General features: G+C 40.4%; 1 protein-coding gene across 1 annotated transcript in view; it reads right to left on the bottom strand.

Moving 5' to 3' along the window:
* Positions 1–18,026, bottom strand: part of OLAH (oleoyl-ACP hydrolase) — a 28,840-nt gene that overhangs the window by 8,957 nt on the left and 1,857 nt on the right. Inside the window, exons 2-3 of the mRNA XM_025001367.2 lie at positions 13,688–13,873; positions 1,370–1,508 (exon numbers count right to left, since the gene is read on the bottom strand). Coding sequence (XP_024857135.1) covers positions 1,370–1,508; positions 13,688–13,873 — 325 coding nt within the window. The remainder of the gene's footprint in view (positions 1–1,369; positions 1,509–13,687; positions 13,874–18,026) is intronic.

Here is an 18,026-nt window from a genome sequence, read left to right as displayed (position 1 = left end):
GTATTGGGTTGGCCAAAAGATTTGTTCGGGTTTTTCCATACCATGTTACAGAAACACCCGAACAAACCTTTTGGTCAACCCAGTATTAAAGCAGTGCCAGGAATGAAAAGTTTGTGAACTGCTGTAGACATTACGTAGTTACATTTTGTAGACAGTATTGATCAAGAGCATTTTTTGCAAATATCTTCAGGCAATGAACAAAGGAAACTCAGTTCCATGGTCATTGCTGCTGGAGTGTAAACTGAAGGTGATTTGGAAATTTCTATCAAGTGCTCTATCAATGTGTATATCATTAACTCAATTCTGGACATGTGGTCCTTAAGAAATTTATAAGAAATGTATACTAAATTTTCTACCAAAATGTCACCAAAGTGCTTTTATAACAGAAAAAAAGATAGAAATAAGTATTCTCTTAAAAGGAATTGACAAAGTCATCTTGCAGTGATTACAGATCTCCATAGCAATAGCTTAAGTGGGGCCAGGGGGGAAATTAGGAAGAAATATAAAATAGGATCCCAACATCAAAAATACTATGGAGTCACATCAAAATTCTGAAGGATTATCTAGGATAATGGATACTTCAATTTTTCATTTTTTTTTTTTGCTCAATCATATCTGTAAATATATGTAATACAGGAGCCAAAATGTACTGAGTCCTTACCATAATACCAAGTAATTTATGGTTATTATTCATTTAATCCTCAGAAATGGAGCCATTATCATTCCAGCTTCACAGAGGAAGAAACTTAATTCAGAAACCCAAGGAAGTTGCCGAAGGTCGAACTGAGTAAGAGGCAGACAGAACTCTGATATTTATGACTTAACCTTAAAATTCTACAGTTTAGCTTAAGAAATACATACTATTTCTATCCTTTTTAATTTAAAAAATAAATGGGATATACATTGCTGCTAGAGTCTTTATTTTACAAGTCTTAATGCTTTCTGCCTAAAAGGGAAAAAAAGTAGGATGATTGTACAAACTGGCCAATTGTAAGAGCCTTGGCTGGTCAGAGTTACCCAATACTGGGGCTATTTTCAAAAGAAGATACCGAGAGAAGCCTAGGATTTACACACTCCTGAAGGAGAGGTTTCGTTCACTTCAGCACTAGGGCTTTCCATCTTTTCGGTCCCTGCTAGGACTTCTTTCAATCTGACTGTCTCATTTGAGAAGAGCTCTAACCATACTGAATCATTCTTTCAAGCAGTGATGAAATATCAAAACCAAACTAAAACAAAGGCACACATCCCATAAGACACAGAGGACAACCTTAACCATGGATCTGTGGTGGAAAAAAGTCCCCCAAATGTTTTTCAAAACAGAGGTTTAAAAACAACAAAATTAAAAAAATTAAAAACAGAGGTTAAATACCTGTGGCCAAAAAATGCAAAATATTCACCCTGGATGATCGGCAGCAGGGCACAGGCAATTTCATCAACTATCTGATTCATGTCACTTGCAAAAGGTTCTTCAAGCCGACTTTCTCTCCCAGCAAGCCGTATGGCATGCACTGGAAGTAAAGGAAGATGGTTAATGTGTGCAGATGGTGGGAGGGTTGCTGTGATACTGTGAAAGGGCTTATGTTAATATGATGGGAAGAGTTTCAAAGATGTGAATAATAGTAGTCAAATGTAAGGAGAGAAAAATTTTAGAATTTGCTGATTAAATGAACACAAGCTACAGCAGACTACATATCTGAAAAATACTCTCCAACATTGAGAATTTTTAAAAAACATTTAGAAACACTGGATGAATCACATGTGTGCAGAGTTTGGCTCACAATAAGGTAAATGGTATAACTAGAAGAGAAAAAAAAATAAAAGGGAATTAAAAATTCCAGTCATGAGCCTATGCTAACAGAATGACTGTCTATGGCTTCTTGTTTTCAGTCGCTTAGTTGTGCCTGACTCTTTGCAACCCTATGGACTGCTACACACCAGGCCGTCCTGTCCTTCACCATCTCCTGGAGGTTGCTCAAACTCATGTCCATCGAGTCAGTGATGTCATCCAACCATCTCATCCTCTTCATCCCCTTCTCCTCCTGCCTTCACTCTTTCCCAGCATCAGGGTCTTTTCCAATGAATCAGTTCTTTGCATCAGGTGGCCGAAGTATTGGAGATTCAACTTCAGCATCAGTCCTTCCAATGAATATTCAGGACTGATTTCCTTTAGGATTGACTGGTTAGATCTCCTTGCAGAACAAGGGACTCTCAAGAGTCTTCTCCAACACCACAGTTCAAAAGCATCAATTCTTCAGCGCTCAGCTTTCTTTATGGTCCAACTCTCACATCCATACATGACTACTGGAAAAACCATAGTTTTGAAGAGACTGACCTTTGTCAGCAAAGTAATGTCTCTGCTTTTTAACATGCTGTCTAGGTTGGTCATAGTTTTTCTTCCAAGAAGCAAGCATCTTTTAATTTCATGGCTGCAGTCACCATCTGCAGTGATTTTGGAGCCCAGGAAAATACAGTCTGTCACTGTTTCCATTGTTTTCCCATCTATTTGCCATGAAGTGATGGGACTGGATGCTATGATCTTTGTTTTTTGAATGTTGAGTTTTAAGCCAGCTCTTTCACTCTCCTCTTCCACTTCCATCAAGAGCTTCTTCATGAGGTTCCTCTTCACTTTCTGCCATAACCGTGGTGTCATCTGTATATCTGAGGTTACTGATATTTCTCCCAGCAATCTTGGTTTCAGATTGTGCTTCGTCAATCCCAGCATTTCACATGATGTGCTCCGCATATAAGTTAAATAAGCAGGGTGCCAATATACAGCCTTGATGTACTCCTTTCCCAATTTGGAACCAGTCCATTTTTCCATGTCTGGTTCTAACTGTTGCGTCTTGACCTGCATACAGGTTTCTCAGGAGGCAGGTAAGGTGGTCTGGTATTCCCATGTCTTTAAGAGTTTTCCACAGTTTGTTGTGATCCACATAGTCAAAGGCTTTAGTGTAGTCAACGAAACAGAAGTAGATGTTTTTCTGGAATTCTCTTGCTTTTTCTTTGATCCAACGGATGTTGGTAATTTGGTCTCTGCCTTTTCTAAATCCAGCTGGAACATCTGCAAGTACTCGGTTCATGTGCTGTTGAAGCCTAGTTTGGAGAATTTCGACCACTACTTTGCTAGCGTGTGAAATGAGTGCAATCGTGCATAGTTTGAACATTCTTTGGCATTCCCTTTCTTTGGGATTGGAATGAAAACTGATCTTTTCCAGTCCACTACTGAGTTTTCCAAATTTGCTGGCATACTGAGTGCAGCACTTTAACATCATCATCTTTTAGGATTTGAAACAGCTCAGTAGGAATTCCAGCACCTACACTAGCTTTGTTCGTAGTGATGCTTCCTAAGGCCCACTTGACCTTGGACTCTAGGATGTGCAGGACTCTAGGTGAGTGACCACACCATCGTGGCTTGTATCAGGAATATAAGACACCAAGTTTCAAGGGTGACTGAGAAGGACAAGGCATTGAAGTGCCTTAAATTTAAGAGAAAGGCAAATAGACCAATGGCACAGAATAGAGAGCTTAGAGATAGATGACATACATGTGGGAACTCACTTTATAACTGTGTTGCCATTTAAAATCAGTGGGAAGGAAAGTGTAGGTCTCTGAATAACCAAGTCAGCTGATTATTCATGTGAAATCAATAAATACCTAGCTCTTACACGATATAGAAAAGTCAATTCTAGCCTGAATATGACAAAATACTTTAAAATTGATAAAAGAAAATATTGGCAAATAACTTTGTGACTGACAGGGTATACTTTTTAAAGTAAGCTGTAAGAAGTGCAAACTTTAAGGGAGATAAACTTGACTATATTAAAATTTAAGACTTCCACAAATCAAAAGACATGTAAAGAAAGAGGTGGCATTGACTGGGAAAGACATTTTAACCAGCAATACCTAAAAAATTAGGGTCATAAATATGTAAAGAATTTCTATACATCAATAAAAAGAAGAGAATCAAATGGAAAAGTAAGCATAAGAATCTGATGAGAAACTCACAGGAAAGGAAACATAAATAGAAATATGAATTTGAGCAAACTCCAGGAGATTGGGAAGGACAGGGAAGTGTGGCATTGCTGCAGCAGTCCATGGGGTCGCAAGGAGTCAGACGCAACTGAGTGACTGAACAACAACAATATATGTATATGTGAAAAACACCCAGTCTCACCTATAACAAGGATTGCTCCGTTTAAAATCAGAGTAATTTATCTTGCAATTGGAACTTGTACCTTTTGACCACCTTCACCCATTTCCTCCAATTACTTCTGTTCTCTGAATTTGTTCTTTTAGATTCCACATATGAGTGATACCATATAGTATTTGTCTTTCTCTGTCTGACTTATTTCACTTAGTCTAATGCCCTTAAGATCCATCCATGATGTTGCAAATGGCAGGATTTCCTTTTTTCCGGCTCAGTATTAACTATTATTCCATTATCTGTCTATCTAGATATCACATTTTCTATATCATTTATCCATCAATGGACACTTAGGTTGCTTCCATGTCTTGGCTATTGTAAGTAATGCTCTAATGAACATGGGACGGGTAGCTATCTCTTTGAGATAACCAGTTTTGTTTCTTTAGATATATACCCAGAAGTGGAATTGCTGGATCATGTGGTAGTTCTCGGAGAAGGCAATGGCACCCCACTCCAGTACTCTTGCCTGGAAAATCCCATGGACGGAGGAGCCTGGTGGGCTGCAGCCCATGGGGTCGCTAAGAGTCGGACACAACTGAGCGACTTCACTTTCACTTTTCACTTTCATGCATTGGAGAAGGAAATGGCAACCCACTCCAGTGTTCTTGCCTGGAGAATCCCAGAGATGGGGGAGCCTGGTGGGCTGCCGTCTATGGGGTCACACAGAGTCGGACACGACTGAAGCGACTTAGCAGCAGCAGTGGTAGTTCTATTTTTAATTTTTTGAGGCACTTCCATATTGTTTGCCAGAGTAACTTCACTAATTCATATTCCTACCAACAGTGCACAAGGGTTCCCTTTTCCCCACGTCCTCATCAACACTTGTTGTCTTTTGTCATTTTGGGAACCGTCATTTTAACAGGTGTGAGGTGATACCTTGTGGTTTTGACTTGCGTTTCCCTGATGATGAGTGATGTTGAGCATCTTTTCGTGCACCTGTTGGCCATCTGTAAGTTGTCTTTCAGAAAATATCTATTCAGTTCCTCTGTTTATTCAGTTTTAAAATCATTGTTTATTGGTATTGAGTTGTATGAGTTCCTTATATGTTTTAGCTATTAACTCCTTCTTAGAGGTTTTATTTGCAAATATTTTCTCCCATTTGGTAGGTTGCTTTTTCATTTTGCTGATTCTTTTATGGTACAGAAGCTTTTTAGTTTGGAGTTATCTTATTAATTTATCTTACTTTTGTGTTTGGGCTGTAGGTGTCATCTCTGAAAAATTGTAACCAAGATTAATGTCAAGGAGCTTTTTCTTTGTTTCCTTCTAGGAGTTTTATGATTTCAGGTTTTATGTTTGAGTCTTTAATTCTTCTGGAGTTAATTTTTTGAGTGAGTGGTGAGAGTGGTCTAGTTTCATTCTTCTGTGAATATCCAGCTTTCCCTGCACCATTTATTGAAGAGACTGTCTTTTCTGTGGGCTTCCCTGGTGGCTCAGCTGGTAAAGAATCCACCTGCAATGCAGGAGACCTGGGTTCGATCCCTGCATTGAGAAGATCCCCTGGAGGAGGGCATGGCAGCCCACTCCAGTATTCTGGCCAGGAGAATTCCATGGACTGTATAGTCCATGGGGTTGCAAAGCATCTAACAAAACTGAGCAACTTTCATATCGCTCTCGTCAAATGTTTGTTGACTGTGTATTTGGGAGGTTATCTCGGAACTTTCGATTCTATTGCATTTGCCCGTGTGTCTGTTTTTATGCCAATAGGATACTATTTTGATTACTATGAATACATTCTAGGGACATAATGTAAAATAACATGGTGACTATAGTTAACAATATTATATTGCATATTTGAAAATTGCTAAGAGAATAGATCAAAAAAATTATCACAGGAAAGATAGCTGAAACTATTTGAGAGGATAGATGTTAACTAAACTTACATGTTGATCATTTCACAATATATACATGTCAAGTTATGTGGTTCAGCTTAAATTTATTCACCATGTGCATGCATGTGTGTGTGTGTGTGCACTCACTCAGTCATGTATGACTCTTTGCAACCGCATGGACTGTATTCCGCCAGGCTCCACTGTCCATGGAATTTTTTAGGCAAGAGTATTGGAGTGAGTTGCCATTTCCTCCTCGAAGGGATCTTCCCGATCCAGGGATTGAACCTCTGTCTCTTGCGTTTCCTGCCTTAGCAGATGGATTCTTTACCACTGCACCACCTAGGAAGCCCCAAGCTTATCCAGTCATTTACATCTCAATAACACTGGAAATACTAGAACAAAGTCAGAATAATTTCATGAACAGATTGGCAAAAAAATTAAAAGCCTTGGCAATAACAGTGTTGTCAAGGATATAAAGGGATACGAATTTTCATGTGCTGCTTTGGCAGTATAAATCTTTGCAGTTCTTTTGGAGGACGGTTTGAAGTAGAGACATTCCTATTTCAATACCCAGAAATTCTACCTTTAAGTATAGACTTTTATCCATGCATGCATGAACACATACAGTTGCCCCTTGAACTACAAGAGTTTGAACCGGTAGAGTCCATTTATATGCAGACTTTTTTCAATAGTAAGTACTACAGTACCACAAGAAATGCAGCTGGTTGATTCCACAGATGCTGAACCCTGAAAACAGAGGGCCAACTATTTGTTATACATGGATTTTCAACTGTGCAGAGGTTCAGCATCCCTAACTCCTGCATTTTTTAAAGGTCAACTGTATATGAGACTGCTCACAGAAGTTATTATACATAGCAGAAAAAGACCTTAATACCTATAAAGAGAAGACTAGACACATATAGTCACACAGTGGAATAATATATACTAGTTAAAAGTCAGTGAAGTAGAGAGTCACATATCCAAGGGATGAATCTCAAAAAAAAACAGAGGAGAAAAAAGCAAGCTTCAGAGGAATATTACAGTATGTTACATTTCTATAAAGTCAGAAAAATATGTGAAATATCTATCTTAAACTGTCAACTGTTGATTGAAAACCTCATATGAAATGACCTTCAATAATTTGTAAAATATCTTTATATATTAGTAACAGGGCTCTCTTCTTCCAGTGCATGGGTTTTGGGGAGACTCCCATGGCAGAGCGTTGGTACCTGGAAATGGAGAGAAAGGGGCTTGGAAAGCATGAGGGAGCAGAGTTGTAGTGGCTGAGAAAAGCACATTGGAAAGGGAGGGACATCCCTTGGAGGCCTGATGGCAAAAATAAAGAAGGAAGTGGCTGAAGATAAGAGCCCTACAGATGCCAGGTAGCATCAGAGAATCAGAAGAATGAACCCCCAACTCTACAGTGTCATTTATTTATAAACTGCACTTCACTTATAGTGACAGAAGAGGCCACCCTTGATCTAATAAACAGAGTAACCAACTAATTGCCTTGGGCTACTTGCTGCTGAATGACCTGGGTGGTTGTTTGTTTTTTCATACAGGATTTTTTTTTTTAATTTCCAGGGCAGTTTAAATTCATACATGGTTCAAGAAGTACAAAAAGGCTTGCAGTGCAAGAATCTCTCCAAATCTTACTCTTCAGATCAGATTAGATCAGTCACTCAGTCGTGTCCGACTCTTTGCGACCCCATGAATCGCAGTACGCCAGGCCTCCCTGTCCATCACCAACTCCCAGAGTTCACTCAGACTCATGTCCATCGAGTCAGTGATGCCATCCAGCCATCTCATCCTCTGTCGTCCCCTTCTCCTCCTGCCCCCAATCCCTCCCAGCATCAGAGTCTTTTCCATGTGTCAACTCTTTGCATGAGGTGGCCAAAGTACTGGAGTTTCAGCTTTAGCATCATTCCTTCCTTAGCCACCTAGTTAACCAGCTAGGGGCAATCAAATGTATCAATTATTAACATAAGCCTTGAAAGGTATTTTATGCATATGTAAATGTAAGTTCATTTCCTTCCTTGCAAAAATGTAGCATATGAGTCCCACTGTTTTAGAATTTGAGTTTATTCCTCAAAACATCTCAAAGTTCCAGAATGACCCGTTTTTGTGGGTCAGGAAAATGCAACACACTTCATCATGAGTAGAAGTAAGCGTAACACACAAAACAAAGAAAGTAAGAGTCAAACTTTTTCAGCTAATGATTGAACATGCTTTTTAAAAAGCTCACAAAGCAAAGCAAACCATACAAAACTCTAATATAAATTCAAATGAGAAATTGCAGATATGAAAAAACACTCTAACTCAGAAATTGAAAATCCTGAACAGAAATAGTCAAACAGTTACGCAAAGGGCTGACAGAATACTGGAAAGAAATTGATTAAAGGGACAAAAACTATTTTTAAAATGACTGAATGTTGTCTGCGAGGTAACAGATGCAGTGTATTTAAATGGATATGGAGGACAGGAATAAAAGAGCTGGGAATAAGAAAACAAAGAAAGAAGGAAAAGATCCCCAAAGAAGGTGATACTCATAAAAGGCAGAGAGTGTTCCAACACAGGAATAAATGGCAACTCTCAAGAAAGGTAAACAAACTAAAAGACTGGTAAAGAACTAATATTTGAAATTATAATCCATGTAAATGTCCCTGAAATATAATGACATGAAACTGTGTGTCGAAGATAATTGAGGAAACTGGATGAAGGATAGTTGAGAACAACTTTGCAATCTTTCCATAAATCTAAAGCCATTTTTAAAAATAGTTGTATTTTAAGAAGATTAATAGAGATCTTAATCAAAAGTAAAAATAAAATGTGAAGCAAATATTTCAAAATAGTAGTATTGAAAAGGCAGTAGTAATTGATGCCTGATGGTTTGTTAGATTACGCTGTTGACAGAATGTGGTCCACTGGAGAAGGGAATGGCAAACCACTTCAGTATTCTTGCCTTGAGAACCCCATGAACAGTATGAAAAGGCAAAATGATAGGATACTGAAAGAGGAACTCCCCAGGTCAGTAGGTGCCCAATATGCTACTGGAGATCACTGGAGAAATAACTCCAGAAAGAATGAAGGGATGGAGCCAAATAAAAACAATACCCGGCTGTGGATGTGACTGGTGATAGAAGCAAGGTCTGATGCTGTAAAGAGCAATATGGCATAGGAACCTGGAATGTCAGGTCCATGAATCAAGGCAAATTGGAAGTGGTCAAACAAGAGATAGAAAGAGTGAATGTCGACATTCTAGGAATCAGCTAACTGAAATGGACTGGAATGGGTGAATTTAACTCAGATGACCATTATATCTACTACTGTGGGCAGGAATCCCTCAGAAGAAATGGAGTGGCCATCATGGTCAACAAAAGAGTCCGAAATGCAGTGCTTGGATGCCATCTCAAAAACGACAGAATGATCTGTGTTCGTTTCCAAGGCAAACCATTCAATATCACAGTAATCCAAGTCTATGCCCCAACCAGTAATGCTGAAGAAGCTGAAGTTGAACGGTTCTATGAAGACCTACAAAACCTTTTAGAACTAACACCCCCAAAAGATGTCCTTTTCATTATAGGGGACTGGAATGCAAAAGTAGGAAGTCAAGAAACACCTGGAGTAACAGGCAAATTTGGCTTTGGAATACGGAATGAAGCAGGGCAAAGACTGATAGAGTTTTGCCAAGAAAATGCACTGGTTATAACAAACACCCTCTTCCAACAACACAAGAGAAGACTCTACACATGGACATCACCAGATGGTCAACACCAAAATCAGATTGATTATATTCTTTGCAGCCAAAGATGAAGAAGCTCTATACAGTCAGCAAAAACAAGACCAGGAGCTGACTGTGGCTCAGACCATGAACTCCTTATTGCCAAATTCAGACTTAAATTGAAGAAAGTAGGGAAAACCACTAGACCATTCAGGTATGACCTAAATCAAATCCCTTATGATTATACAGTGGAAGTGAGAAATAGATTTAAGGGCCTAGATCTGATAGATAGAGTGCCTGATGAACTATGGAATGAGGTTCGTGACATTGTACAGGAGACAGGGATCAAGACCATCCCCATGGAAAAGAAATGCAAAAAAGCAAAATGGCTGCCTGGGGAGGCCTTACAAATAGCTGTGAAAAGAAGAGAAGTGAAAAGCAAAGGAGAAAAGGAAAGATATAAACATCTGAATGCAGAGTTCCAAAGAATAGCAAGAAGAGATAAGAAAGCCTTCTTCAGTGATCAATGCAAAGAAATAGAGGAAAACAACAGAATGGGAAAGACTAGAGATCTCTTCAAGAAAATTAGAGATACCAAGGGAACATTTCATGCAAAGATGGGCTCGATAAAGGACAGAAATGGTATGCACCTAACAGAAGCAGAAGATATTAAGAAGAGGTGGCAAGAATACACAGAAGAACTGTACAAAAAAGATCTTCATGACCCAGATAATCACGATGGTGTGATCACTCACCTAGAGCCAGACATCCTGGAATGTGAAGTCAAGTGGGCCTTTTAAGCATCACTACAAACAAAGCTAGTGGAGGTGATGGAATTCCAGTTGAGCTATTCCAAATCCTGAAAGATGATGCTGTGAAAGTGCTGCACTCAATATGCCAGCAAATTTGGAAAACTCAGCAGTGGCCACAGGACTGGAAAAGGTCAGTTTTCATTCCAATCCCAAAGAAAGGCAATGCCAAAGAGTGCTCAAACTACCGCACAATTGCACTCATCTCACACACTAGTAAAGTAATGCTCAAAATTCTCCAAGCCAGGCTTCAGCAATACGTGAACCGTGAACTTCCTGATGTTCAAGCTGGTTTTAGAAAAGGCAGAGGAACCAGAGATCAAATTGCCAACATCTGCTGGATCATGGAAAAAGCAAGAGTTCCAGAAAAACATATATTTCTGCTTTATTGACTATGCCAAAGCCTTTGACTGTGTGGATCACAATAAACTGTGGAAAATTCTTCAAGAGATGGGAATACCAGACCACCTGATCTGCCTCTTGAGAAATTTGTATGCGGGTCAGGAAGCAACAGTTAGCACTGGACATGGAACAACAGACTGGTTCTAAATAGGAAAAGGAGTTCGTCAAGGCTGTATATTGTCACCCTGTTTATTTAACTTATATGCAGAGTACATCATGAGAAACGCTGGACTGGAAGAAACACAAGCTGGAATTAAGATTGCCGGGAGAAATCTCAATAACCTCAGATATGCAGATGACACCACCCTTATGGCAGAAAGCGAAGAGGAACTCAAAAGCCTCTTGATAAAAGTGAAAGTGGAGAGTGAAAAAGTTGGCTTAAAGCTCAACATTCAGAAAACGAAGATCATGGCATCCAATCCCATCACTTCATGGGAAATAGATGGGGAAACAGTGGGAACAGTGTCAGACTTTATTTTTTTGGGCTCCAAAATCACTGCAGATGATGACTGCAGCCATGAAATTAAAAGACGCTTAGTCCTTGGAAGGAAAATTATGACAAACCTAAATAGCATATTGAAAAGCAGAGACATTACTTTGCCAACAAAGGTCCGTCTAGTCAAGGCTATGGTTTTTCCTGTGGTCATGTATGGATGTGAGAGTTGGACTGTGAAGAAGGCTGAGCACCGAAAAATTGATGCTTTTGAACTGTGGTGTTGGAGAAGACTCTTGAGAGCCCCTTGGACTGCAAGGAGATCCAACCAGTCCATTCTGAAGGGGATCAGCCCTGGGTGTTCTTTGGAAGGAATGATGCTAAAGCTGAAACTCCAGTACTTTGGCCACCTCATGTGAAGAGTTGACTCATTGGAAAAGACTCTGATGCTGGGAGGAACTTGGGGCAAGAGGAGAAGGGGACGACAGAGGATGAGATGGCTGGATGGCATCACTGACTCGATGGACGTGAATCTGAGTGAACTCCCGGAGTTGGTGATGGACAGGGAGGCCTGGCGTGCTGTGATTCATGGGGTCGCAAAGAGTTGGACACAACTGAGCGACTGATCTGATCTGATATAGCACAGGGACCTCTACTCAATACTCTGTAATAGCCAAATGGGAAAAGAGTCTATAAAAAAAGAAAAAAAAGAAAAGAGTGAATATAGGTATAACTGAGTCCCTTTGCTGCACATCTGAAACTAACACAGCATTGTAAATCAACTATAATCCAATAAAAAAATTTTTAATGCCTTACAGCAGAAAAATCCTCTCATTGAACAGGTAGGGAAGCTGAATAACACACACACACAGTACCTGTCTGAAGGCATCATTGAACTGCTGGGGCAACCTGGACCTCCCTGAAGGGAGGAAAACTCTGGAGAAGTGAAGTGCGATTTCTCCAGCCTTTTTCCTGTTGTAGAGATGTGTCAATTACCTGGTACAGGTTGCAAGTTCTAGACTGCAGGTGGAGGCCTACTTTTTCTTTTTAAATTTCTGTTGGAATATAGTTGCTTTACTTTTAAGAGGCCAAGAAGTCAGCAGCACTGTATGTATTCCCACAGGGCTAGAGAGGGAAAGTTGGAAAAGTGCAAGTCGCTCAGTCGTGTCTGACTCTTTGCAGTCCCATGGACTATACGATCCATGGAATTCTCCAGGCCAGAATACTGGAGTGGGTAGCCTTTCCCTTCTTTGGGGGATCTTCCCAACACAGGGGTTGAACCCAGGTCTCCTGCATTGCAAGTGGATTCTTTACCAGCTGAGCCAAAAGTTAGAAAACAGTGCTGCAATGTCAGCCAAGAATTAGATGCCATGACCTCAGATATAAAGGACTTCTGTGGTGGGTCAGACTATAAACAATCTACCTGCAAGGTAGGAGATCTGGGTCCGATCCCTGGATGGGAAAGATCCCCTGGAGAAGGAAATGGCAACCCACTCCAGTATTCTTGCCTAAAGAATCCCATAAACAGAGGAGCCTGGCAGACTATACAGTCCATGGGGGTCCCAAAGAGTTGGACACATCTGAGCGACTTACAGTTTCAGAGAGATAAGAGGTACAGTGTTTTGTCCCTCAAGGCTTTTGACTTATCTTAAGTCACCCATGTCAGGGAATAAGAAAATATAATCAGAAAATGACTTAAGAGTGGTGTTTAATTCACTTTCATGCTGCTGTGAGAAAAAAATTCAAGCTCACAGTCCACCAATAAGAAAGTGCCTAGGACAGGGGATTCCAGGTAAAGAATCCACTTGCCAGTGCATGAGACGCGGGTTTGATCTCTGGGTCAGGAAGATCTTTTGGAGAAGGAAATAGCAATCTACTCCAGTGTTCTTGCCTGGGAAATCCCATGGACAGAGGCTGATGGGCTGCAGTCCATGGAATCACAAAAGAGTCAGACATGACTTAGAGACTAAACAACAACAACAATAAAAAAAGAAAGAAAGAAAATTCCTAAGACAGACAGGGTAATAGACAGACAAGGGGCATAAAAAAGTTGAACAGAGTCTGAACAGAATCTCAGTGACCTATTGGCCTTAACAAACGGTATAACATGTTTAATTTGGTAACAGAAGATAACAGAATTTCTTGCTCTGGAAATAGAAAAATCACATTATTGAACAACAATCTTGAGTGTCGATTAATATTAACTATCCCCCAGTAAGGAAATCTGTATCGTTTGTATGTGCATGTTATCTGACCTTGCAAATTACTTACTGATAAAAGTTTACATACCTTCCACGGAATTAGGAATATCTTGGCCCCATTTGGCAAAATAAGTGGAGTCACCTCCTCCCCAAGGAAAGCAAACCAGCCTAAAAAGTGCATTACGATTCTGGTATAAGCAGTTCACAACTTTTTCATTCCTAGGGAAAAAATTCAAATATTTAACATGATGTAAAGTCAGTTCACCTGTCCTAACTGAATTAGGTGTGTTTTAACAGAAATTTTTATTCATTATAAGGAGACTGTATTCATATGTAAAGGGATTGCCTTTTTTTTTTTCCAACAAGAATGACCAAAAAAAATTTTCGTGGATTCATTTTTAACAGTTAGTGTATATAAACTTTGATAGATGTAAGTGAAATAGTCAAGTATCTATATGTAATATTTCAGAAATACATTTTATATGCACATTTAAAAGGGATAGACATGCTAATTTAGAAATCACCTTTTTCCCAATTCAGGGAATAGTTGTATCTACACAGTTTTATCTCAATGTCTTCATGATTTCAGGTCATCTGTAAGTTTTCTAGAGCACATAATTTTCACTCCCTTCTGAGTGTTAATTAAAGACACCTTTTTGCATCTGCATATAATCGTTGGAAATTTTACCGCAATGTCCAAGCATCCTTTCACCTAGTATTCCAGATAATTGTTTTTTTAAAAATTCAATATATATATATTCAACATAAACATGCAATATATATACATTTGCATCATCCATAATTTAAACACTTCCTGTAAAGTTTTCAAATTGATCATTAAATTATTTAAAAAGTTATATAGTCTTGCCAAATGTGAGATAATCAACCCTATGCTATGCTATGCTATGCTAAGTCGCTTCAGTCATGTCTGACTCTGTGTGACCCCATAGACGGCAGCCCACCAGGCTCCGTCGTCTCTGGGATTCTCCAGGCAAGAATACTGGAGTGGGTTGCCATTTCCTTCTTCAGTGCATGAAAAGAGAAAAGTGAAAGTCAAGTCGCTCAGTTGCGTCCGACTCTTAGTGACCCCATGGACTGCAGCCTACCAGGCTCCTCCGTCCATGGGATTTTCCAGGCAAGAGTACTGGAGTGGGGTGCCATTGCCTTCTCCAAATCAACCCTACTATCGTGATTAAATCTGTCTTGCCTCTCTCTTTTTTAGGTTCCCATTTAGTCAGTTGATCTCTGTGCTGTGCTGTGCTTAGTCACTCAGTCGTGTCCAACTCTTTGTGACCACATGGACTGTAACCCTCCAAGCTCCTCTGTCCGTGGGGATTTTCCAGGCAAGAATACTGGAGTGGGTTACCATGCCCTCCTCCAGGGGATCTTCCCAACCCAGGGATTGAACCCAGGTCTCCTGCATTGCTGGCGGATTCTTTACCAGCTGAACTACCAGGGACACACCCCCAGTTGATCTCTACAAGCATCCAAAACTAACTGATTGAGATTTTGTCTGGTTTACATGTGTTCTTTAAAGAGGATTTTGGTTTTCATGATAAAATAATAGAACACTACTAATTATGAGAAACTTTACACAAACTTAAGCATAAGTTAAAACCTTTCTTGGGGGAAAGAATAACTTTTGGAGAAAAACTCCTTGGCTTGTATCAGAGCATTTATGTAATAATTGCTAATTTAAAGAGAAAAAACAAAAGGGCAATTTTTTAAAAAAGATTTTTTAATGTGAGCCATTTTTAAAGTCTTGATTGAACTTGTTACAGTATGTTTTTTATGTTTTGGTTTTTTGGCGGCCATGGGGCATGTGGGGTCTTAGCTCCCCGACCAGGGATCAGGCCCACACCCTCTGCATTGGAAGGCAAAGTCTTAACTACTGGATGGTCAGGGAAGTCCCCCCAAAGGGGTAATTTTAATGTTTTCTTTTGAAGAGGAACATTATGTACTTGAGGCTACATTCCTTCTAACTAAACCTATTACCAACAAACTCACTGACCATGGATCAGCCCTAAATAAGAGCTTCATAGGTATCAACCATTTACTGGAAAAACGCTAGAGTCATTTTTTAAAGGAATACAAAAGCCTTCCATAGTGCCTTCCACAGTTTGGTAAAAGCTACATAGCTAATGGGTGAGTTTTCTGAACCTTATTTCTGGAAGCTATTGAAGAGTCTAGAAAAATGGCTTATATTCAACATTACTTTAGAACAGGTCCATATTTTTTAAAGCCAAGGAGCCCTACTTCAGTCTATTTCAATGACTTGCATTCTCATGAACAAAAATGTCAGAATAAGACTAGCCTTGCCATACCTGAAGACTATGTAATCAGCAGAAGTAGGGGAGTTCTATAAGAAAAATGATACAAAGCCATAAACACAAAATTAGGTGTAGACACCTTGATCATTGCTGTTTTTTTTAGTTGCTAAGTCATTTCCAACTCTTTGGAACCCCATGGACTATAGCCCTCCAGGCTCCTCTGTCCATGGGATTTCTCAGGCAACAATACTGGGTTACCATTTCCTTCTCCTGGAGATCTTCCCCACCCAGGGATCAAACCTGTGTCTCCTGTGTTAGCAGTCAGATTCTTTACCACTGAACCACCAGTGAAACTGTTTGATTATTCGTTTCAAGATAAAACCACCTTTCTTTGCCTTGGGAGTGGGGGTAGGAGCTGCCCTTCACTTATTTAGAGCCAGGCCAGTGTCACAGTGGGTCCTCAGAACCCACATTGATGGGGTGCCTGTCCTCCACAGCAAACCCACGGCCAGGATCTCACAAGAAGGTAGAGCCTGAGAGGGTAGTGCTCATTGCTGTGAAGCCTGGGCAGTTAGCAGAACGTTCTCATGCTTGGGCTCTTGCCTGTCCTCTGCATCCATCCAATCTCCTGTGTCTCCTGAGAAAAACACACGAAGACCAAGAAAAGCTGACCTTCCTGAGCCAGTCCTCTGGGTGGAAGCCTTCTACCTGCACTTGCCTTCTCTTTATCTTCCCCTTCTTCATTTTTGGTTTTGGTTAAATCATAAAATTCTAAGACTTTAGAGTTGAGAGGCATTAGAGTGATCATTTAACCCACTATCAGCAGCCTGATAGCTCAGCTGGTGAAGAATCTGCATGTAATGCAGGAGACCCAGGTTTGATTCCTGGGTGGGGAAGATCTACTGGAGAAGGGATAGGCTACTCACTCCAATATTCTTGGGCTTGCCTTGTGGCTCAGCTGGTAAAGAATCCTCCCACAATGTGAGAGACCTGGGTTCGATCTCTGGGTTGGGAAGATCCCTTAGAGACGGGAAAGGCTATCCATTCCAGTATTCTGGCCTAGAGAATTCCATGGACTGTATAGTCCATGGGGTCACAAAGAGTCAGACATGACTGAGTGACTTTAACTTTCAAGAGCCTGTGGAAACAAAGAGATCTGAATTCAAATCCATTGATATGACATTAGGAAAATGACCTGAGTGACTGAAAGTCTCAATGTCCTCATCTGTAAAATAAGGACAATCATAGCATCTTCCTTACATTTTGATTAAATGTCTCAAAAATACTTAGCATGGTTTTAGGAACCCACAAAACAAAAATGAATGTTTTCTATTAATTCTGGTTTGACAGTTGGAGAAACTGAGGCCAAGAGACATTAGGTTACTTGCCCAGGGTCACCTGGCCAGTGACAAGTCAGGAATTAGAACACAAGTCCTGTTCATCCTAAGAGCTACTTCCCCACTTTATCCCTTTTCTTGTTTTCTCAGCATCAACAAACAGGTAGACCCATAAGTGGCAGGGAGTGGATAGCATACCTGGGAGGCTTCAGATGAGAGAGCCAGGGACACAGACCTCTACTCTACTTTTGGGTGTAAATGGAATCCTGCTTTCACATTTTTGGCCAAGTCATGGATTTACAATTTCACATTAAGCTCACCACCAAGTCAGTACCATTTTACGTAGAGAGTAGTTGGTGCCATTTACAATACCTTACAGGACTTCCCTAGCGGTCTAGTGGTTAAGACTCTGCACTTCCAACGCAGGGTACATGGGTTCGGTCCCTAGTAGGGAAACTAGAATCCCACATGCCACATGGTGTGGCAAAAACACAAATGCCTTGCACTAGGGAAAATCAATGGCACCCCACTCCAGTACTCCTGCTAGGAAAATCCCATGGATGGAGGAGCCTGGAAGGTTGCAGTCCATGGGGTCGCTGAGGGTCGGACACGACTGAATGACTTCACTTTCACTTTTCACTTTGATGCATTGGAGAAGGAAATGGCAACCCACTCCAGTGTTCTTGCCTGGAGAATCCCAGGGACAGGGGAGGCTGGTGGGCTGCTGTCTATGGGGTCACACAGAGTCGGATACGACTGAAGTGACTTAGCAGCAGCAGGGACAGTGGCCATCAAATGAGGTTTCTCTGAGAAGCCCCTT

The sequence above is a fragment of the Bos taurus genome, chromosome 13 (assembly GCF_002263795.3).
Source record: "Bos taurus isolate L1 Dominette 01449 registration number 42190680 breed Hereford chromosome 13, ARS-UCD2.0, whole genome shotgun sequence".
Taxonomy (NCBI): domain Eukaryota; kingdom Metazoa; phylum Chordata; class Mammalia; order Artiodactyla; family Bovidae; genus Bos; species Bos taurus.
The sequence above is the reverse complement of the archived record's forward strand: the minus strand, read 5'-3'. Positions and strand labels throughout refer to the sequence as shown.